Here is a 24,848-nt window from a genome sequence, read left to right as displayed (position 1 = left end):
TTAGCAATCTACTCTTTGATAAACCCAAAGAATCCAGCTTCTGGGCTAAGAATTCACTATTTCACAAAAACTGTTGGGAAAATTGGAAAATGGTAGGGCAAAAACTGGGCATAGACCAATATCTTACACCATATACCAAAATAAAGTCAAAATGGGTTCATGATTTAGGAGTAAAAGCTGATACTCTAAGTAATTTGGGAAAGCAAGGAATAGTTTACTTATCAGATTTGTGGAAAAGTAAAGAATTCATGACCCAACAAGAGATAGAGAGCACTACAAAATGCAAAATGGATAATTTTGATTATGTCAAATTGAAATGTTTTTGTACAAAAAAAGCCAATGCAACAAGAATTAGGAGGGAAGCAGAAAATTGGGAGAAAATCTTTGCAACTAGTATCTCTGATAAAGGCCTCATCTCTAAAATATACAGGGAGCTGAGCCAAATATATAGGAATACAAGCCATTCCCCAATTGAGAAATGGTCAAAGGATATGAACAGGCAGTTTTCAGAGGAAGAAATTAAAGCTATCTACAGGCATATGAAAAAATGCTCTGGATCACTACTGATTAGAGAAATGCAAATCAAAACAACTCTTAGATACCACATCTCTCCTGTCAGATTGGCTAATATAACAAAACAGGAAAATGATAAATGCTGGAAAGGATGTGGGGAAATTGGAACATTGTTGCATTGCTGGTGGAGTTGTGAGCTGATCCAGCCATTTTGGAGAGCAGTTTGGAACTATGCCCAAAGGGCTATAGAAATGTTCATACCCTTTGACCCAGCAATACCACTTCTAGGGTTGTATCCCAAAGAAATCACACAAGCGGGAAAAGGACCCATATGTACAAGGATATTTATAGCAGCTCTTTTTGTGGTAGCTAAGAATTGGAAATCAAAGGGATGCCCATCAATTGGGGAATGGCTGAACAAGCTGTGGTATATGAAGGTGATGGAATACTATTGTGCCATAAGAAATGGGGATGATGCAGACTTCGTAACAACCTGGAAAAACCTACACGACATAATGCTGAGTGAGCGGAGCAGAGCCAGGAGAACGTTGTGCACAGCCACAGATATATGGATTCCGTGAGGACCAACCCTGACATACTGCGCTTTTCTCAGTAACCTAAGGGGCAAGGACAACTCCAGGGGACTCACGATGGAGAATGCTATCTTCATCCAGAGAAAGAACTGCGAAGTTTGAATATAGATCGAGGCGCACTAAATGCTCGCCTTTTTTGCTTCTTTTTTGTTTTTGTTTTTGGGTTTTTTTTTTGGTTCTGTTTCTTCTTTCTCATGATTCATTCCATTGGTCAAAATTCTTCTCCACGACTTGACTAGTGCATAAATTAATTCAATGCGAAGTTATACATGACAGTTATATGAGATTCCATGCCGTCTTGGGGAGGGAGGGGAGGGAGGGGAGAAAAACTGGAACTCAAAACTATGTAGAACCGTGTGTGGTAAACTAAAAATAAATAAAGAAATTAAAAAAAAAAAGTACTTAATATAAAGATTAAGAACTATCTTTTCCCTCAAAACTTACATGTTGAATTTATTATATGGTTAAAAGCAAAAGCAAATAAGAGACTCTCTATTTCATGTACAATCCTCATTTTCTATTCTATTTTGTATATTGAAATGATCATTTTATTTGGTGTTAAGTTCAGAATAAAAAAAAATTTCAAGAGACAACGAAATGGCCAAGCATTTTTTCTATTTGACTTGGGGATATTTTTTTTTCTTGGTACTGTGCTCTTCTCCCCTCTTCCTCATCTCCTTTCACTCAGATGTTCTCTGCCACTCTCTCCACCTTCATCCTGTCTCACATGAAGAGGCAGCATTACTCCTTACCTTCTACCTGCATAGGCGATCTCATTCTATCTTGTCTCCTCTGACAAATTGCCCTCTCTTTTTTCCCCACTTCATTATTTATTTTTGATCTCTATGTCTACTGGCTCCTTTCCTACTGCCTACAAACATGCCCAAGGCTTCAAAAAACCTTGCTTTGATCCTTTCATCTTTGCTAACTATCATCCTATACCTCTTCTGCCTTTGGGGCTAAAATCCTTGAAAAGGCCTCTACAATCAGTGCCTCCACTTTATTCTCAATTTCTTCTTAACCCCTTACAGTCTAGCTTCCAAACTCATCATTTCACCAAAACTGCTGTCTCCAAAGTCACTAATGATCTCTTAGCTGCTAAATATTTTTCTCAATCCACGTTCTCTTTGACCTTCCTGTAGCCTTTGACACTGAAGAACTATCTTTTTGATAAACAAAACCAAAGTAAATCTACAAGAAAACAAAAACATAATTTTTAAAAATGCACAAAATAATTACTGGAGAAAAATTAACCTACAATAGGATACCAGCCTATCAGAATAACAAAAAATATCAATCCATCAGATTCAAGCCATCATATATTTAGAGGTGTCTTCTACATAGCAGAAACTTACTGGGCACTTATAATCTTTAGTTCGTTCATGTTTCAACGTGTGCATGATAAGTGCATAGCGTCTCTGAAAATCCATTCCGCATTCGCTACATCTGTGTACTGTTTCTTCTTCTGTGTTTTCATTAGCCTCTCTTTTGGGCTGCTTCATTTTTTTCCCCCTTTGAACTAATTTCAGAGCAACCTAATTACAGGGTAGAAAACACATTTTAATGAAGGATTGTTAATTTTGATATCCTAGTTTCTTTACCATTTTGCTAACATTAGAATAGAATAGAATTAGAATTAGAATAGAATTAGAATAACACTAGAACTCGTAGAATAGCAATTAGGATCTCATGTTCTCCCCAAAAAGTCAGTTACATCTTTTCTATAGGCATACTTTTTATGAACAAATTAATTTCAACATTAGGTTTCAAAATGAGAAGTGTGCACACACATTGATCATCATACCTGCTGAACTGCTGACTTAGGATTGGCTTTCCTATTCTGAAGCTTTTTCTCTATTCCTTTGTGTAGTCGTATATATCCACCTTCACTCACAGAGCGCTGACGGAGCCTGCTTTTATAAGTGTCATCAGGGCTGAGGGCTGCCTTCTCTTGTTGTGAAACAGGGCTTCCTTGCACTTGTGCTGGTCGGCTACGTTTTTGCTTGTGATCTTCTGCAACATCCTCGGCACAGGTATCTTCAAATGACTTGCTATCCTCATCATTTTCCATTTCTTTGTCCACTGGAGTACTGGTGTCCCTTTCCTCTACTGCAGAAAGAGTGGGATGGGCACTGGAAACTTTGTCATCTTTTCTGGTATCTGAAGTTTCTATTTCAAGAATTATCATGTTGCTATTTGTCACTGTTTCAGACTTAATTCCAGAATATGAATGGGTTATATTTTCTGTCTGTACTAAAACAGACTGAGACTCTGAGCAAATCTGGGGTTCAACCTGCTGTGTACTCTCACCTTCCTGCCCATCACCTGGAAATTCTCCATTTATAGGGGACACAAATGCACTGGTTTCAAGTTCTGGGGGTACAACTTCTTCAACATTGCCCACAGTTTGTGCTGTACCTCCATTCTGCTCTGGTAGATTTTGAGTAGATTCAACTGTTTGTACTTCACCTTTTTTGTATACGGTAATCTGCTTTTCCTCCATTAGTTTATGTACACTTTCACAGATTTCCAAGACTTCAGACATGAAAAGGTGGCGGGCCAAGATGGCAACATCTGCCATGCTACAAAAGTCAAAACTTAACACTGAAGTATAAGCAAACTCCAGCAAGGGAAGAAAACTTGACTTACAAAAGCCTGTACGGAACAAAGGGGGAAAGATTGTAAAAGGAAAAATTACAAAAAACTGAAGATCTATGCATATTGAGCTGGTGTAAACATCAATATAACACTCCCCATCATCATCACTAAAAAATAAAAGTCAAACATAACCATTTATTCTATCCCCATACAATCCTGTCTCTGCTCTGATCATGAAGATTGGGGGAATAGAACACAAAATAAATACCCATTTTCTTCTGTTATATTCTCTTAAAACAATTTATTGATATCTTTTGTTTTTAAATCACATTCATTTCCAAATATATCCCTCCCTGTCTCCTATGAAGATAGCCATTCCTTGTAACAAAGAATTTAAAAAGAATAAAAAAAAATCAGCAGAATCTGAGAATATTGCTGAACTCTTCCAGTTACTCCTGTGAGGATAAACTATGTGGATAAGAATTGTTCTTAATTCAGAAGTGTTAATTTCATTAACTATCTGCTTTCATCATGAGAGGCTGCACTTGGATTGTTAAATGAGTGTGCTTCAGTGGTTTACTAGGATAATGCTTAATAATACATCATGGGTGTTTATAGCAAACATTTTCTCTGCACACTGATCTTTCACTTGCTTTAAACTTTCTAAGAAAGGTAGAAAAGGGAAATACTCTTATATGTTTCTCTTTCTGTCTGGAGATCGATAAAAGGTAGCCAAATGATCCCAAAGTGTTGTACACACTACATTCTGAAGGTGAATTCTGTTAGGTCTACCTAGTCTAAGATTTCCTCCCCTCTATTCAGTCACAAAAATCAGGGGGAAAAGAATGCCACAGTACTGAATATTAAAATGGTAAAAATATGCACCAATATTTGTGCTACCCTGTCTCTTTTTGTTCTTCTGGAAGAATGGGAATGGGGAAATTTCATCAAAAATGACTGCACAACAGCCACAGATATGTGGATTCCGTGAGGACCAACCCTGACATACTGCGCTTCTCTCAGCAACCTAAGGGGCAAGGACAACTCCAGGGGACTCACGATGGAGAATGCTATCTTCATTCAGAGAAAGAACTGCGAAGTTTGAATACAGACTGAGGCACACTACTACATGCTCGCCTTTTCTGCTTCTCTTTTGTTTTTGGTTTTGGGGTTTTTTTTTTTGTTTTTTTTTTTGGTTCTGTTTCTTCTTTCTCATGATTCATTCCATTGGTCAAAATTCTTCTCCACGACTTGACTAGAGCATAAATTAATTCAATGCGAAGTTATACATGACAGTTATATGAGACTTCATGCCATCAAAAAGTATTACAATTGTATGCATAGCTCATATTACCCCATCTAAAATGCTACATTTTCCCAATATTCACCTGGAAAAGTGAAAAACACTAAATTTCAGTCAAAGCACAGCAAATTTTCAAAGGATCCATTTAAGGCAAAAGACATGGAACCAGGATTATCTTTGACTGTAAATTTACTGAATTCGATTGTTAACACATATTTTCTAAATTAAGGTTTCAAAAACCAGACACACAGATACTTTTCCAGTCAGATGTGCATAACTGCAGACACATACAAACACATCAAGGACAGTTACAGTTTACTCCATGGTGTCTAAAAGTCCTATAACAAATATCAGGGATTTGTCTGCTTTCATCACCATGGGTACTTACACCTAGAGTTGTGGAAATAAAAAAATGAGATACTTTTTCTAAAACCTATGCTGTGCATCATATTTAAAATGAGAAACAGCCCAAGCCAATAAGGCTCAGTTTGCTCCCTGACCATACTTAACTATAAGCAAACGCTCTCACTCTGGCTCCATGTACTTCTCCCAGAAGCTCATACACAAATTAAAAATAAAGATTATTTAAACATTTTACCTGACAGATCCACCACAGCTTCATGACTGGAAACAGCTCCCTTTTCTATAAAAAGGTCACGGAAGTACTCGCTGTTAGCTGACAAAACAGACTTATGAGCTCGGTACTCTTCTCCTTCAATTAACAAAGTAACGTCACAGAACTGATTGTTAAGTCTCTGCTGATTCAGCTGTTTTAAGACTGCTCGACAATGCTTTGTCGAAGACTGTTTTACAACACCTTTAGTGTCAACCTATCAAAAAGAAATTCAAGGTCAAAAGCTGTATATTACACTGTCTATACTTGAAAATATACAACATCTTTCTCCATTCTTGAACGAACTGTCATCAATTGATATAAGTTGGTGTTCTACTTCATCTTTTAGAATGTTTTTCAGTGTTTATTTTTTATTTATTTTTTCTTGCTCCCACCTCTTCTTGCCTGTACCACCCCCTACTCTCCACCCTCATCCCCCAGAAATGAGAAAAAGAAAAAGAGCAAAACGCTTTCAACAATTAAGTAGAGTCAAATGACACGAATTGGCTACGGCCAAAACTGTGTCTCATTCTTTGCATTAGTTCATCACAGCACTCACCAACATCTTTCAATAGACACAAGCGGTCCCCACTTTTTTTTGCCTCTCTATCCTCTCTCACCCACCACTAGACACAAAAGCCACTAGAGGCTGTTAATTTACTACCTCAATTCTGAAGGGAAAAAACAATGGGGATATTTAGGAAGGCTGAAAAGACATTACCAGAACACCTGTAATCTACCAACCTAATATGCAACTACCTGGTAATATTAAATGGACAAATGTACTTTGGGTACCGAATGCTAGTTCCTCATTTAATATTAATGCCATTAACCAAAGTTTCTTGGTGGTTCTAGAAAAATTAAATTCACTAAAGCTAAATATTCTATTACTATGGTTACAAATTTTAAATCAGTGTTAAAATGCCACTTACAAATACAAGTTCATGTTTGGATATTGGCTTCTTTTTCACTGTCTTGGACACTGTACTTGGAGCAGATGCAGAATTGCTTTGGTCATCATCTGTTTCATTACTCTCTTCAGCAGATTCTAGTTCTAATCCCAATTCTTCCAACATTTCAGAAGTATCTGATATCGGGCGGGCTCGATCCAGCTTCTCCTGGCATTTGCTACACTCTTTAATGTAATCTTTTACTTGCTTTAAAATACCTAAAGGGAAATGAGAATGAAAATGTTATATGAGTATCTGCTCCCAATTTAAAATTAGAAGTGAGAAAAAACAACTTGTGGCTCCCACTATTCAAGTCAAATCAACAAGGATTCATTAAACACCTACTATCTGCCAAGCAGTGTACTAAAAGCTGGGATACAAAGAGAGACAAAAGATAGGCCCTGAACTCAGTCTATTGGGGAGATTACATGAAAACAACTAAGTACAAACAAAATACACACAGAATAAAATGGAGATAATTAACAGAGAGGGACATTGGGAAGGGCTTATAGAAGGTGGGATTCTAGCTGGAACTTGGCATAAGCCAGTGATGCCAAGAGGTGGAGATGAGGGAGAGAATCCAAAACATGGACAACTGCCAGAGAAAAGGCTTGGAATAAGGAGATGGCCCAGCAAGAAGGCCAGTGCTCCTGGATCACAGGGTCGATGGAAGAAGTGTGATACCTAAGAAGACTAGAAAGGTAAGAGATGGGGAGGCAGGTTATGAAGGGCTTTGAACACAAAACACAGGATTTTATATTTGATACTGGAGGTGACAGAGACCCACTGGAGTTTATTAAGCCAGGGTAGGGAGGGATGGTCACATGGCCAGATCTATACTTTAGATACATCCCTTTGAGAACTGAGTGGAAGATAGATTGGAGTGGGAGAAAACTGAGGCAGGGAGACCAACCATAAGGCTACTGCAATAGTCTAGGTGTAAAGTGATGAAGAGCTGTAACACATCAAGGTGGTGGCGGTGTAAGAAGAGAGAAGGGGACACATGTGAGAGATGTTAAGGTAAAATCAACAAGTTTTGGCAACAGACTGGATATAGGGAAGGTGGGGAATGATAGTGAGTCATGAATAACATCTTGGTTGTGACTCAGAGGATGCTGTCACCCCTGACAGTTTGGAAGAGGAAAGTGTTTGAAGGAAAAGATAGTCTAGTTTAGAAAGCGAGTTCAGTTTATCATGGCCATCAAGTTGATTATACATCATTGGGCATAAATCATCTAAAGGTTAGGATGCATTTTCCACAGAAAGTACTATGACCTTAAATGTCACTGAATGATTAACCTATTTATTAAATTTTTTCAATGGGAAAATACATTCCCAAATTTTAAGTGAGGATATTAAGAATACACGTCCTCTTTCCTTAGGAAGGATTGCTTTCCCCTTGCCCAATCTTGGCAGTAGGACCAGAGGGTCTCCAGCAATATTTCTCACAGTAGCTATGGATTCCATTCCATGATTAGTTTAGTACTGGGAGTCTGAGATTCCATCAGTCAGGTCAGGGGCTCTGGTATTATGTGTATGGAATAAGAGCTCTAGAGGATGTGGAAGCAATGGCTCCACTGGGGATAGAGGCCCACAGGCCACTGCCTCAGGGGCTCCAATGTGGGCAGTAGATCTAAAGACAATCTCAACAAAAGCACCTGGAAAGGTAGATTTTCTTTTTAAACGTATGGGCCATTTCTATGCTGAGCACCTGCAAGTCAGAACTGCCTACATAGTCAATATTGGGAACATTTTAAATATGAAAAGGCAGTTTAAAAAGTAGTAAAAGCAAACAACCCTTGTAAATAAGGACAAATGGAAACATTAAATGATAATTTTTCCCAAATACAAATCCCCTACCACAGTGTGTCAGCTCTTCAACTGCTACATAGGAAATGTGTAGTTAGCTGTGGCAAGCTATTACCAGCTTGAATATCATCAATTAATTGACTTTCTTACTAGATTACCTAGGCAACAGCTATGAAAGTTTAGTCTAGTGCCTGGGTCTCCGTATCTTATCCAGGTGGGAAGTACAGTGGCCACTCACAGCTTGATCACACTATTGATAGGCATCGAAGCTCTGACTCACACCATTTCTGACCTAGGATGGTTTGTCCCTCCTTAGGCAACCTAAGACTCCCATAGGGATCCCCATGTTGGGGTCAGACTTAGTGTAGACACCTGCTACACTCCAGAACTCCCTATTTCCAGTGATTCCCCCAGGAGGTAGGGATTATAAGGCATGCAGCATTGCTGTGGAAACGTAGAGGCACACCTGTGAGGTGTCTCTGCTGATGAGCAAGGAGCAAGAGAGGAATGCCTCAAACCTAACTGATACCAGCTATCATCAGAATCAATGCATGGATTTCTTTCTTGTTGGCTGTTGTTTCAACAGTTCTGGCTACCTCCATTTGCTGAAGATTTTCAAGAAGTTTTGAGATCAATCAGTCAACAAGCATTTTTTAAGTTCTAAATTCCAGGCACTGTGTTAAATTCCAGGAACAAAAAGTCGAAAGTGAAACAGTCCCTGTCTTCAGGAAATTACTAGATTCCCATGACATTATAGCATGTGTAAACCCATTTAAATGGCTTAAGTAGTAAAACAAAAACAAAAAATCTATTTGTTAAAACGAAAGTGACTGAAAAGACTCTTCATCTCAGGTGACAAAGTTATTCTTTTCTTATCAATCTGTCCTGGGCTTTTAAATTAATTTCTATAAGCAATTTTTGTTCATTTAGCTAAAAATCTTGTATTTTATATTGCTAAGAAAATTGAGGACCATTCACACGACCTACATCTTCTCCTCTTCATCTCAAAACTAGAGAACTTACCCTAAGCATTATCTCCTCCTTTCCCCTCGTCTCTAACAATGAGGCGGTCCTCTTTGCCAAGGCCAAACCCTTCTCATTGGCCTTTGATCAAAATCCCTTCCCACTTTGGTAGATTGCCCTCTCCCCACTATCAATCTCTCCTTGTCTACTGATTATTTCCCCTACTGCCTCAAAACATGCCTAACTTTCCCCCAACCTTAAAAACCTTCACTAGATCCTACCATCCCCCTCAAGGTAGAAGGATATTTTGCTTCCCTTTCTTAGCCAAATCCTAATAAAAAAAAAAAACTATACTAGATACCTTAATTTCTCCTTCCACTCTTCAACCCTTTGCAATCTGGCTTCCCCCACCTTGATGAACTAAAACTATTCTCTTCAAAGTTACTAATGATGTCTTAATTGTGAAATCTGAAGTTCATTTATTAGTCCTTATTCTTCTCAACTGATCTACTATATTTGACATTGCTGACCAATCCACCCTGTCCTCTTGAATACATTCTCATCTCTATATTTTTGAAACACTACTGTCTCCATGGGCTCCTACATCTCTGATGACTCCTCAAGTCTCCACTACTGGCTCATCACATATATCATGTCCCCTAACTGTGAGAGTTCCCCAAGACTCGATTCTGGGCCCATCTCTTTTCTATTACACTCTCTTGGTAACTTCATCAACTCTCATGAATTTAATTATCCAGCTCTATATAGATCATTCCCAGTTCTATATATCCATCCAACTTTTTTTCCAAACTTGAGTTTGCTGTCACCAGCTGCCTTTGGATATCTTGAACTGGATGTCCCAGAGATATCTCAAACTCAACATGCCTAAAATGGTACTCATTATCTTCCCTCCAACCAAACTTCCCTATTTCTTTCAGAGATACCACCATTCTTCCAGTCTTCCAGTTTCACAACCTCAGGATTATCCTGTACTCCTCATTCTCTTCCACCCCACACATCCCATCTGTTGCCAATCTAACTATTTTTTCCTTCACCACATCTCTCATATCTGACACCTTCTCTCCATTCACATGGCCACCACTTTAATTCATATCCTCAGCACTTCTCACCTACAGTCACCAAATTGGTTTCACTGCCTCAAGTCTCTCCCTACTTTAGGTGGATGAGATAGTGTTGATGGGGAGTGCAGACAGAACAAGCAGGATGCAGGATGAGAGATATGAGATAAGATGCAGGGTGTGACCAGCCAGAAAAGTGACCAAAGTAGACTATGCATTGAAGTCCCCCAGGGTGGACTTATCTACGTCTTTTCACAAAGCACCCCCAATTCCAGAATAGCTCTTCCCCTCCCCTCTCCTATTCTCTTTGCTTATCTATATGATAAAGGTACCTCCTGACCACCTGATAATCCAGGCATTTTGGGGCCCTGCTTGCTCCTCCCATTCTCTTGTCCCCTCTTTCCTCCCACTCCATAAAATTGTATTTGAACCATATCTTTAACATGGATAACCGCCTTTGCCTCCTACAGGAAGCAGAGCCTGTTGGGGTTCTGCCTCACAGGGAGCAGGCCTGCTTGAGCACATCACCCCAGTAAATGCCTTTAACTTGGAGACTGTCTGAGTGAATTCTTTCAGAACAATAGGTCTCTGCACATCTATTCCTCATCATTTCAGGTAGCACTCCAACATTCTTGGAGTGCACCCTGAATTCATCAAGGTCATCCTTCACAGTGTTGCCAAGGTGATTTCCCTTAAGCACAGATCTTCCTTGCACAAATTTCAGTGGCTCCCTATTGCCTCCGGGTTAAAAGATAAACATCTGTTTGGTTTTTAAAGCCCTTAATAACCTGGCTCCAATGTATCTTTTCATTACACATTTCTGCCCCTTTCCCACACTCTATGGGTCAGACAAATTGGCTTTCTCTTTGTTCCTCACATATAGTCCTCCATCTCTAGTCTCTATTTATTGCACTGGCCATTCCCCCATTAACTGCCTGGTATTTATTTTGTATATATATATTCACTAACCATGTATGTCCCATGGCTTAGAGTCAGCCAGCTTTTCTTTTCTCTATATACTATCTTGCTTGGTGATCTCATCAGCTCCCTTGATTCAATTATCATCTCTATGCATTTGATTCCCAGACTTCTATATGCAGCCCAAGTCTCTCTCTTGGGCTCCCATCCAGTATCACCAACTGTGTTCTGGGCATCTTGAACTGGATATCCTTATAGACACCTCAAACTCAACATATCCAATACAGAACTCATTATCTTTACCACAAAACCCTGCCTGATTCCCAATTTTCCTATTACTGTTGAGAGCACCAACATCCTCCTACTCATCCAGGTTCATCACCTAAGTTATCTTGGAGTCCTCATTTGTGCTGCCTCCAGATCATCTTTCAACATCTTTCTCTCCACTCATACTGCAATCACTGAAGTTCAGGTCCTCATTGGCTAGACTACTGTAACAGCCAGCAGTTGGTTAGTAGGACTAGGTTCATAGTCTTATTGCAAGCCATCTCTTCCTTTTGCCCTCTTCTTGACCCCAACCCCAGGGAAATGTCCATAAACTTTAACTTCATTGTTGATATTGTGAGACTGTCCAATCATTAAGGAATTGACTTACATCAATCCAGCATTATAAATATATGAATGCCAGGAGAAAAAAAAATGAATCTGTAACTAAATGGAAAGATAGATTATAGTACTGCTTAGAGAAGCAAAGAAAGGAATTGGAAGTAAGGGTTTTATCATATGCCCAAAAGCAATAAGAAACACATTTCATAGGACAAGCTCCAGGTAAGTATTTGCAAAAAAGTCATCATAAACCAGCTTATGTACTTATTTTGGTTACAGAGCACAAAGAGTTAAAGAATCTCAATAAAGAAGTTGATAAGACTCTTGATATTCAATGATTTCAATGCAAATGTGAGAATAGGCAAGAAGGGTAAAAAAGCATCGTTCAATTAGAATGAGTAAGAGAGGACAAAGACTGATATCTACATAGATCTACAGACTTGCCCAGGGTTACATAGCTGGTTTAAGGCTGGATTTGAACTTAGGTCTTCCTGACTCTAGGCTGAGCACTCTGTTGTTGACTACATGTAAGTCTCACCCCTCTGTTTAATGATTATTTTCTTCAAGAAAAGAAACAGTAAGTTTTAGACATGGAGAACACCAAATAACATCACAAAAATTTGTTTATATTTTAACGGACAGGAAAAGACTCATTATTAATGATGGGGGTCATCCTTGAATCAGCTGTCTGCATAGTCACACCACTGACTTGTCAAAGCAAACATCAGAATTAGTATAAATCTAGATATATGATAAGCAATTGAAACAACTCAGTCCTTAACTTTTAAAAAAAGTTATTTTTCATGAAAAAAAAGAAACAGGTGGCAGAAATGAAATCAATATAGGCTATAATAATCTTAAACAGAGGATTAACTGATATAACAAAGAGACAAAAAGAGCCTGAAAAGCACCTTAGCTGGCAAACACTTCACTTATTTGATCGAAGATGGAAGTTAAAGGCAATACTGGTTTAGAAAAAATTCACCAGTATAATCTTACAAATGATAATGAAAGATTATGAGCTATATTGCTCCAAAAGGTAGAGAGAAGTAGTGGAGGGCAAAAGCAATCTTAAAAGCTTGACAAGAGAACTAGATAAGTTAAGTGAAGTCATTTATTACAAGAACAAGTTAAGATAAAAATGAAAAGCCAACAGAAAGATTTTTACTACCGACAGCCAACAACACACTTGGACACTGCCATCACAATCCTGGAGGTTTTGCAGAGGAGGCAGAAATGGCACTAAAGAAAAAAAGAAACACCACAGGAAAGGACTGGACCAAGCTCACATAAAACATCCATGCTGGGGGAGATGCAATTCCAAGGGCACTGTAGGACCCATTCACAAGGCATCTAAAGAAGGAGAAGCTACAAAAGGCACTGGAAAAACCTGAGACCTTTCACTAAAAAAAAAAAATGACTCAAAACATCAGAAGCTTCCAATTTATATTCTTATTTTCCCACATATGTAAATTTTTATAAAAATCATCTACATTTGAATTAAGGGCACCTTAAATGAAAATTTGGAAGGGATCAAGAAGACTTTCAAAAACAATTTTCCACATTGGACTGCACTTTTCTAAAATCACAAATTAAACTGGAAGATGTAAAGAACAAAAGATGCCACTATGCTGCCACTGACCACCTGTATGACCTTGGGCATGTCATTTAATCTCTTTATACTTCAAAGTCCTCATCTAGATGGCCTCTGTGGTCCTATGATTATTGGGGCAACTGGTAGTGCAGTAGTTAAAGTGCCCTTCCTGAAGCAGGAAGACCTGAGTCCAAATCTGCCCTCAGACACTTACTAGCAGTGTTACCCTGGGCAAAACACTTAGCCTCTGTTTGCCTCAGTTTCCTCATCTATAAAATGAGGATAATAATAGGACCTATCTCTCAGGGTTGTTGTGGGGGTCAAATTAGATAATTGTAAAGCACTTAGCACAGTGCCTGACACATAGTAAGTGTTATATGTTAGCTCTTATTATTGTTGCTGTTTATTCTTTTTAAAAAATTATTAAAAAGTGCAAAACGTTGCCTTAAAGGTACTCTTCCAATCTTAGGTGTCTGCTATCCATACATTAAAGTCATTCAAGATGCCCTGAAGTATGTAACATGAGATTCCCATGATCATGACCCTCTGAACATAAACAAGAATATCACACAGAGGGCAATGGCCAGGTGCATGGTGGGTGTGAAATGGATGCAATATATAATGAGGAACTTTGAAGAACAGGAGTAAAAGATGTAGTCAGGAAAATATGATAGAAAAAAAAAGATAGTCTGCTCACATGAAAAGGGATGACAGGTAGAGAGCCCAGATATCCCAATAGTTGCCTGAAAATGTCAAAAGAAAACAAAGAAGGAGCCTAGTACCTTGGATGGTCCCCTGTGGTGAACTCAAGAGAGGACAAGTTGGGCAGGCATGAAGAAGTCACCATCTACACTGTTAGAGGGACTTTCCAAAACAATGAAAACACTGATTCATCTGAGTATCTGAGTTGTTTTGTTAGGTTATAAACACTTACAATCTTTGGACAAGGCTTGGAGTAGATGTAATTGACTTTATCCTCATTAAAAATTGTCTCGTGGACACACAAAACCACAGTTTCAGAGTTGGACAGGATCTTAGAGATCTATACTATCTCTCTTACGGTGGTATCAATTTAAGAGAATTTTTCTGGTTTCTTTCTAAAAATCTACAATATAAAACAAGATGCACTAACAACCATGTATGTATAGAATAGTTAGAAACAAAACATGAAACTAATCTGTGAAAAGACAGTACTGGATTTAAAAATCAAGCAAATATCAAGGGTTAACTGTACTTTTGCACATTAATTATATAAAATGATAACTGTCAAGGGAATTCCAAATCCAAAAATCGGTTGAATATGAAGAATAGTCATTTTTTTCTTCCACCAATCTGGGAGAGGTTTTGTATATAATGGACACTAAATAAATGCTAACAAATAATACTACACATCTGACCAAAGATCTATGTGGCAGGCACTGTGCTAAGCGCTTTAGAAATATTAAGTCATTTAATCCCCACAAGGATCCTGGGAGGTGGGTGGTATTATTATCCCCATTTTACAACAGAGGAAACTGAGGCAAACAGAGGTTTAAGTGACTTCCCCAGGGTTATGAAGCTAGAAAGTGTCTTAAGGCTTGATGTGAATTCAGGTCTTCCTGACTCCATCCATGATGGGCTCTCTATGTACTGTGCTGCTGCCTCTAAGAAGGCATGATCATCCCCAAACTACCCCTAACTTCAATTACAGCAACTGGATAAAGTAATACAATGACTGGTAATGATTTTTTCCTTCAGACTCACATAGCATTTCTCCCCCACCCCCACTATGTAACATGCTTATGTAACACTATGCATTACCATTATCTAAGCTTAAGTCTTATATTTCTAAATAGACAATTAGCGCTAGGAGGGCAATGACTGGGTTTCAACAAAACTTTCTAAATGTTTATTGAATGAGTAACAAGTCCATCTTTATGCACAGTGCATAGAGTGCCAGGCTTGGAGTTAGGAAGACATCTCCCTGAGTTCAAATCTGGACTCAGATACTTACTTACTAGCTGTGTGACCCTGGGCAAGTCACTTAACCTTGTTTGCCTCAGTTTCCTCATCTGTAAAATGAGCTGGAGAAGGAAATGGGAAAACACTTCAGTATCTCTGCCAAGAAAATCTCAAATGGAGTCATAAAAAATGGACACAAATGAAAAGCTAGTGAACAGCAGTCCCTTACTGGAGAATCCACTCCTCAAGTGGAAGCTAGATGTTACAGAAGGAATTCATGCTTCAGGGAAGGACTGTGCAAATGGGGTTACAAAGAGTCAGGCAGGATAGAAAAAAAATGACTCACAACAAAGGATACTAAATATTTAAATTATTCTGTAAGGTATTTGCTCAACAAGTACCTATTAAGCACCTTCTAAGTGTCTGGTTCAGTGATAAGTTCTGGGACACAAAGGAGATCATAGTCTAATGGGGTGGCAATATTCAAACAATTACATACAATCAATATATATACACAGGATCAATGGAGATAATCAACTGAGGGAAGACCCTATAATTCAAGATCAGGAAAGGCTTCCTGTAGACAGTGAGATTCTAGCTGGAAGAGAAGCCAGGAGGTGGATATGAGAGAGAATTCTAAGCATGGGCAAGAGCCGCAGAAAGTGCTTGTAATTGGGGGATGGCAGGCTAGTGGAGGGGGAATGATGTCTAAGAAGACTAGAAAGGTAGGGGCTTTGGAAGATTTCGTATTTAATCCTAGAAGTGACAGGGAACCGTTGGAGTTTATTGAATAGGGGTGTGAGTGAGGGCAGTCTGACGTGGTCAGACCTAAACTTCTGAAAGACCACTTTAACAACTGAGAGGAAGATGACCTGGAGTGAGGAGAGACTTGCATCAGGGAGACCAACCAGTAGGTTATTGGAATAGTCCAAACATTAACTATTTCTACAACACTGAGACCACAAGAGCTTTAAACAGCCTCTTAAAAAGGAAAATGTGGCTAGAAAAAGAGATAGGTGGAAGTGTACAGCTCTGTTATGCTGGACTTCAGAGGAGAGCCTTGAAATGCCTGGGAGGGTGGGAGGTAAGGTAAAATGGCAATGAGGAAAAAGAAGAGGCTGTTTAAGTAGACCCCATGGATAAGATGCAGAGACAATGAGAAAGTTTACAGAGACCACAGGCAGAGGGTAGAGGCTTCAATTAACCTCGATACCCTTACTAAATATTGTGATATTTCTAAAGTCAAATGAACAAAAGAGCCTCTACCAGCCTTGAAGGCAATGGCCCTGAAAGACTCGTGTGTTTATTCTGGATCACTGGGGAATATTCCTTAATGCCATTCTCCAACTCTTTTAATGTTTCCTGGTAAGACTATCTTTAAAGACCCCATCGTCAACTTAATAATTTGTTGCTCTTTATAGGACATATATGGCTACAAAAAGAGAGAGAAAACTGCATCTAGCATCATTTGGTGATATAAACAAATTTAGTTAACATTCACAGTCAAATTTTATTCATTGCACATGAGCCTCAGAAAAGAAAAAATATCATTTTAAGTTTAACACTATTCCCTTGATCTTAACCTAATGACCATTGAGCAATGTTAGGAGCAGCCCAGTAGTAAAGCTGACTGGTTTTGGAGTCAGGGAATTTGAGGTGGAATCTCAGCTTTGGGGAGACCTTGGATAAGTCACTCAACTCAATCCTTCAGCCCTAACTTTCCATGTATGTGAAATTCGGGATTGGCCAAGGTGACCTCTAAGTAAAGATTACTGCATGTGGAGTCAGAAGTCCTTGCACCAAATTCTAGAAAAGTTAACTTAATAAAGTTACTTAATCTTCCTGAGCCTCTGTTAACTGAACTGGGCTGTTTACCTTTGGGATAGATCCCTCCTAGCTCTAAGTGCACGGTCCTAAGATAGAAATAAATACTACACACACATGTTACCATTAGTGAGTGAATTATGAAGCATTGTTTAATTTGGTCACTAGGGAGTTGTATTTAAATCAAATTTAGAAATGATTTCTTAATTCAGGATTTCTTCATAGAAATCATTAATATCTGGGCCAGATCTAAATAAGATCTTTCATTGTACTAGCACTTTTAGAATTTCTTCACTTTCATATTCTCTCTCTTTTTAAAAATATTTCATTCATATATTACTCAAGGACTTTTCTCTAAAGTATAATCTACACATTTTTTGATGTAATTAAAAAAATTTTAAATGTATTTTTTTAATTTATTAATTTATTAAAATATTTATTTTGAGTTTTCAACATTTCACTTTTATAAGATTTTGAATTCCTAAATTTTTCCCCCTCCCTCTGCTTCCCTCCTCCCCAAGATAGCAAGCAATCTGATACAGGCTATATACATATAATTGTATTAAACATTTTCACATTACTCATGTTGTGAAAGAAGAATCAGAACAAAAGGGAAAAACCATGTGGAAGAAAAAAAGAGAAAATAGTATGCTCTGATCTGCATTCAAACTCCATAGTTCTTTCTCTGGATGTGGACAGCATAGTCTTTTGGAATTGTCTTAGATCATTGCATTGTGGAGAAGAGCTAAGTCTATCCAAGCTAGTCACTGAACAATGTTGTTGTTACTGTGTACAGTACATATATATTTCCAAAGTAACTGCCTATATGCAAACATGAAGAGTCTGAAAACTTGGGTAAATCAGTGCTACTAGAGTTCACGCTAATTTATAAGTAGGATGATAAAATACAAACTTTAGTCACTCTGGTGAAGCTTATGATACTGAAATCTAAATTTAAGTTTTACAAAATTGCACATCACAATTAGTAAATATCTACCCACAGAACTTAAGAGCAGGTACTTTTTCTATGTTGTCTTGTTATTCCTAGAACCTAACACTGTCCTTTGCACATAGGAAGCACTTACTTAATAAGTGCTTGTCAAATCAAGTTGCGTCACTTTCACTCTAAAAACAAAATGACACTTACATGTAACATATTAATTACCTTGTATCTGCTATAAATGAATTAGCTCTTGTTTTAGAATGTTAGTGTGTATTCAAAGACCTGTCACTGCAACTTTGTGCAGGGAGCTCCTGGAGGGCAACTGCTTTTCATCTTTGTATACATTGTGCCAGCCCATAGAAGGTAATTAATAACTGTTGACTATTCCATTGCACTACACCAAATGGCCTCTCAGTTAATTTTTTTTTCAGTTAATTTTTTTAAAAGACCTTAAAATTCAACTGAAATTAGGATTCTGTATTTAGAACCCTATTTTCAACTTGATCTCTGTTTACATTTATGTAAAAACTTGGCCTGAATTTTAAAACAATACTAGTAATAATGATAGCTACAATTTATATAGTGCTCATTCTGTGCTAGATACTTTTTTTTTACAATATCATGTATGTATATATCATCTCATTTGAACCTCACAACAACCCTTTCAAGTAGATACTATTATTGCCCCTATTTTACAGTTGAGGAAATCGAGGCAAACAAAGGATAAGTCACTTGTCTAGGGTCACTTGAATTTGAACTCAGGTCTTCCTGACTCCAGGCCTTAGCAAGCCATATAATACACACTTAGCAATCTCTGTATGAAAAATTTAGGTCACAATTCCTCCCCACTATCCCCCCCCCCACTATCCCCAGTTTTGTTCCTTTGGAAAATACACTCTTAAGATATTTATTTTCTTGAAAGGACAGAATGAGAAAAAACTCAAAGAAACACTTACTGAACAATTGTTTGGCACATTTGTAAGAGTTACAGAGCAAGACCAGTTCTGAAGCAAAGAACTGGTCAGCTCTTCCTTACTCTTTTACTTTTTATATAAAAAAAAAAATTAATATCCAAACCAAAAACAACCGAAAAAACCACCTCTCTGTGCTAGAAATATCTAAGCATACTACTGTACTGAAGCAATTTTCTATCATACAAAATTCCCGTAAAGGGCATTTTTTAAAAAAACAGTTTTGTGGGATTAACAAGATATATTTTGAAAGTCTGTAAGAAAAACTCTTTATTAGAAGAAAAGGCAACTAGGTGGCACAACAGATAAAGGAGTTTTGGACTTGAAGGCAGGAAGACCGCGGTTCCAATACAGTCTGTAACACGAATTCTGTGACCTTTCGAAAGGCACTTAAGTTCTCTGTGCCTCAGTTTCTTACATTCCGGAGTTGTTGTCAAGATCAAATGAGATAATATTTGTAAAACGCTGGGCACAGTGCCTGGCACACAGTGAGCGCTATCTAACAATTTTTATTAGCTATTATTACTAATGTTCTGGGATAGGATTTGAACTCGGGCCACCCTGACTCCAAGTCTAGCGCACTAGCCACTTCCTCTATGTTGTTAACCACAGCCACGCAGAGGGTAAGATCGCCAGCTGTGGGCCCAGAGTTACCGCGAGGGGAGAGGCGGAAGGAAGGAGGGGGCTCGGCGGCGGGACCCAGGGCCTGGTTTGCCCCTGCTTCGTCGGCTTCACCTCGGCCATGAAGCCTCCTTCCCTTCCTCCCTCAGATCCTGGAGGGGGCGGGGCGAGGGAGAGTCACGGCCGCCTATGGCCCCGCCCTCCTCCGCCCTGGCCCGGCCTCCCAGGGAAGCCCCTTGGCCCCACCCCGGGCCAGAGCCCGCCCTCCTCCTTCCTTCCTGTGGGATGTGCCCGCTCGCTTCGTGTCCCCCACCCGCCGGCCGGCTCTGTCAGGCCGCCGCGGCCTCGGGGACTCGGGGACGTCGGCGGGGCGCGGAGGACGGACCTTCCCCGTTACCTTTCCTCCCCCCTGTCCTCACCTCGCCACCAGTAGTTCTTGGACAGGTCGTGCCACGTCTGGTGCCGGGTGTGGTGGGTGCCGTCGGGCCCCAGGTGAGCCGCCTCGATGAGCCCCCGACGTCTCTCGGGCTGCAGCACCACCTCGAGCTCGGCGAAGCGCTGGCGATGGCGCTGCCGCCGCTGGTAGTAGAGGGTCCCACCGCGCACCACGTAGCAGGCGGCAGCCTTGCGGATCTTGCGCTTGGCGTTGCCCTCGGTGCCCGGCGCGTACGGCTCCCGCTCGTTTGTCAGGTAGCGCAGGATGGCCCGGTAGCTCTCCTCGCTCGACATCCCGGACGACTCGGTTACCTGGCCGCCCTGCCTCGGGCCCTGGCTTGTGACAACTGAAGGGCACACCGGCCCTGGGGAAGGCTGATGTTCCTGTGCGGCCACCCCTTCGACGGCGCCCGCGGGAGGGGGTAAAGGGGGTGAGGGGCGGTGACCGGAGGGTTTGTAACCAGGGGGAACTGCACTTCCCCAGCGCGCGGGATCCGCTTGTGGCCGACAAAATGGCTGCTGCACCACCGGAAGTGACGTAGGCTAAGAGGACGGCGTTAGCCTGGGGTGGTGCGTACTCTACCTGAAGAGGCACGAATAGACTTCCAGGCGCATGGCCATCATGTTGGAAGTGGGCAGGCTGGGGTCGGTAGTGCTTTTGATTGGCCATCTTAAGTCCTGGCACTTTCCCTTTTGCTTTTCCTCTCTTTCGCTGTGGGTGAAGGGCTCTAGTACCGGAAGTAACCAGAAACGCTCTGTTTTTAAGGAACCGCGAGGTAAAAGATAAGTAGACGTGCTTCTTACCCCTCATCTTTTTGCCCATCTATCACAGAATTAAGGAGTCTTACCCCCTCCCCGAGGTGAGAGGGCCCATGGGAATCTTGTCAGATTTTTTTCGATGTGCTGATTGGTTTTGCTGATTTTGACTTCATCCTCTTTTTTTTCTTTTCTTTTTTAAAAAAGTATTTGTTGAAACAAAAAATTTGCTTAAAAAATCCGAAGTAAGGCGCTTTCATTCTAATGAGGCCAATTTGTGGCCAGCGAGAGGTACTTTAAAAGGGATGGCTCTCTGAGGGGAGAGAGAGAGGAAACAAAGGATTAATAAAAAGCGATTTTTTTTAAAGGAAGAGACTTTAGACCCTGGATTAAAAACCACTTTGCTTTCAAGTCATACATATAATACAGACTTATTAGTCCTTTAATCAGCTACCGGCTTTTGAGTAAGGGTTCTCAACATAAGGTCCGTGACTTTTTATTCATACTAGATATCTAGATATTGGTTTCCTTTTTAATCCTGCTATTTTATTTTATGCATTTAAAAACATTCCAGCAATTCACCGGACTGCTGGAAATATCCACCTCACACACAAAAAGGTTAAGTACCCTAGCAAAAATTATCAGGATATACTCACCCTACCGGTATTTAGCAGTTATCTTTATTCTTAAGATCCTTCCCTCACCCACTTATTAGTTGTCTGGGGGTCTGACCTGTAATGTCATTGGTGGGGAGAACCATCAGTAAAGGGAAGCCCTTGTAATTGTTCTTACACCTACCCAAGAGAAGGAGGGTTCTGTAATTTATGTCTTAGAAAGTTAACTGGGCACGGAGAGGTTAGGTGATTTTCTCAAGGTCACTGAGTCAGTGTCTGTGGTGGGTCTTGAACCAATTAACCAGGTCTTCCTAAGGCTAGCTCATTATACGCTACCCTGATCTGCTCCACTAACAAGCATTTCTGACCCTGAAAACATTGCATGTTTTCATAGATAATATTTGTAAAGTGTTTAGCAGTTTGTGGCTCAGAGGCACGATATAAATACTATTATCCCCTCAAAAACTTAAATTCCAATTTACAGGATTGCTAGTATTTGATTGGCTTTTATCTAATCTAATCTTAGAGAAACAAAATCCTATCCTTTCTTTTGTCTAGGGAAAGAAGGGTAAGCTATTTAACCCCTCCCTCTCCATTACAATTTAATCTCCTTTCTTCTTACTCCCTCTTACATCTGAATGACACTTATTTTGGGCTTTCTAGGTACTAAAATCTGAGATGCCAGACATTCCAGTTTGGTGGCCCAGTGGATAGAGCACTGGGGCTTGGAATCTGGAAGACCTGAGTTTAAATCACTTAACCCTGTTTGCTTCAGCTTCCTTTTCTGTAAAATAAGCTGGAGAAGGAAATGGCAAACCACTCCAGTATCTTTGCCAAGAAAATCCCAAATGCAGTCACTGTTGGACATGACTGTAACAACAATCAACTGTTAAAAGTTTACATTCTAACAGGGCAAGACTACTCACTGGATAATTTGTGGCCTAGGAGGGGGACTTAAAGCTGTAGAGATGAGGGGTGGGGCCAAAGGAAGTAAACTGACTTACAATTTAGGAAAATTAGTTGATTTGATCATGGTTCCCAAAATTGGAACAGGGAAGGACAGGAAAGAAAGTAAAGGCTATGTGAGTCTAGAGGGGGTGGGCACATAGAAGGGAGTCAAATGAAGGAAGGTGGCTGGGCATTCCTGAAATAACAGTCTAATAGGAGAGCTACCAGTTAGGAGAACAGGGGCCCCAGATAGTTACTCTAAGCAGGGATGGGGAACCTAAGGGGCCCTCTAGGTCCTCAAGTGCAGCCCTTTGACTGAATCCAAACTTCACTGAACAAATCCCTTTTAATAAAAAGATTTGTTCTGTAAAATTTGGACTCAGTCAAAAGGCTGCACCTAAGGACCTAGAAGGCCACATGGCCTCGAGGCCACGGGCTCCCCACTCCTGCCTTGAGCATGGTCTGTGGTGCTGGGGAAAGTAGCTGCTGTTGCCCACATAGCTTTGGACAATAATTTCCAACTGGAAAGCACTTTAGGAAGAGTTGTGATTGAGTTTTGGATAGACTTGGGAAGATTAAAAGCCCACCTCAGACATTTAGTAGTTGTTACTGGTTGTCAACTAACCCCTTCTGTGCTTCAGTTTTCTGATCTCAATTTTCTCCCAGGCCACCCTCCCCTGCACTAGCCACTCACTTTTCCTGATCTTGACCCTTTGGTAAACAAATTCAACACTACACCATCTCATCTCTTGAATCTCTAGGCCTCTGCCAAAACCTCAGCCTAGGATCACCATTCTCCACCCTTGCTCCTAAATGTGCTGCTGAATACAGTTGGAGCAGCCATTCTGACTGGGTCCACTACAAATTTATGTTACTCAACCTCAACTGGGCCCTCACTCCTTCTAGGTGATCCTGCTATACCTTCTTTATTAACTCACTATGCCATTCTCTACGTAGTCTTCCAAATCTTTTCATCCCATCTCAAACCTCCCATGACTCTTATCTCCATACTCAGCATAGATCCTTTGCCTCATATTTTATAGAATAAAAATTGAGGCCATTTGCCTGTGAATTCCATCATCTTTCATCTCCTGTCACTCAAACACCTTCTGCTACTTCCCTCTTTCTTCAACCCTCTCACATGAAGTGGCTTTACTCCTTACCAAGGCCATTCTATCCCATCTCCTCCAACAGACTCTCCCCTCCGTCACCCCCCTCTAATATTTTTGAACACTGTCTACTAGCCTATTCTCTACAACCATACCTATGTCTCTACCGTTCTAGAAAAACCCACTTGATCCTATTTCTCTTTTGCACTTTGTAGTTGAATTCCTTGAAAAGGCATCTACAATAGGTGCCTCCACTTTTTCTCCTCCCACTCTCTTCTTAATCCCTTACAGTCCAGTTTTCAACTTTATCATTCCATGGGAACAGAAGTTTACTAGAGATCTTAGTTGCCAAATCCAATGGCCTTTTCTCAACCCTCATTTTCCTTGACCTCTCTGCAGCCTTTAACTGACCCTTTGACATTTTCTTCTCACGGTTTTTGGGAATTATGCTGTCCTGGTTTTCCTTTTACCTGGCTGCTCCTTCTTTGTCTCCTTTGCTGGAGCCACCTCCAGATTACATCCTCTAACTGTAGGTGGCTTTCAGGGTTCTGTACTGGGTGATCTCATCAGTTCCCGTGGATTTAATCAGAATCTCTAGGCTGATTTTCTAATCTTTCTTTCCTGCCCCAACATCTCTGCTGACTTCCATAATCTCACATCTCCAACTGCCTTCCAGATATGACTTGTATATACAGTAGACAACTAAATGGGTCCAAAACTGAACTGATTATCTTCCTCTCCCCCTTTTCCTTACTGTAGAGGGCAACACCATCTGTGCAGAACTTCAGGCTCACAACCTAGGAATCATCTTGGACTCCTCACTCACCCCCATATCCACTGTTGCCAAAGCTTGTCTGTTTCACCTTTGTAATGCTGGTGTTGCCACACTCTAGTACAAACCCTCATCTCACCAGATCTATTGGCAATAACCTTTGGGTGGGTCTGTCTCAAATCTTATTCATCCTCCATTCAGCCAGTTATTTTCCTAAAGCAAATGTTTGATGATGCCCTAACCCCCCCCTCCCCAAATAAATTCCAGTGGCTCCCTATCACTTCCAGCCCCCTCCTACCTTTCCAGTTTTCTTACACTTTACTCCCCCATATGTGAACTTCCATTCAATGACACTGTCTCCTGGCTGTTCAACAA

The 24,848-nt window shown here is 40.2% G+C and overlaps 1 protein-coding gene across 1 annotated transcript in view; it reads right to left on the bottom strand.

Moving 5' to 3' along the window:
* Positions 1-20,791, bottom strand: part of ZBTB11 (zinc finger and BTB domain containing 11) — a 29,230-nt gene extending 8,439 nt beyond the window's left edge. Inside the window, exons 1-5 of the mRNA XM_036746810.1 lie at positions 20,259-20,791; positions 6,553-6,788; positions 5,606-5,837; positions 2,911-3,761; positions 2,462-2,641 (exon numbers count right to left, since the gene is read on the bottom strand). Of these exons, the coding sequence (XP_036602705.1) occupies positions 2,462-2,641; positions 2,911-3,761; positions 5,606-5,837; positions 6,553-6,788; positions 20,259-20,568 (1,809 nt within the window). The 5' untranslated portion in view covers positions 20,569-20,791. The remainder of the gene's footprint in view (positions 1-2,461; positions 2,642-2,910; positions 3,762-5,605; positions 5,838-6,552; positions 6,789-20,258) is intronic.
* Between the last annotated feature and the right edge of the window lie 4,057 nt (positions 20,792-24,848).

The sequence above is a fragment of the Trichosurus vulpecula genome, chromosome 2 (assembly GCF_011100635.1).
Source record: "Trichosurus vulpecula isolate mTriVul1 chromosome 2, mTriVul1.pri, whole genome shotgun sequence".
Classification (NCBI taxonomy): domain Eukaryota; kingdom Metazoa; phylum Chordata; class Mammalia; order Diprotodontia; family Phalangeridae; genus Trichosurus; species Trichosurus vulpecula.
Note: the sequence above shows the minus strand (reverse complement) of the source record. Positions and strands in the feature narration are given on the sequence as shown.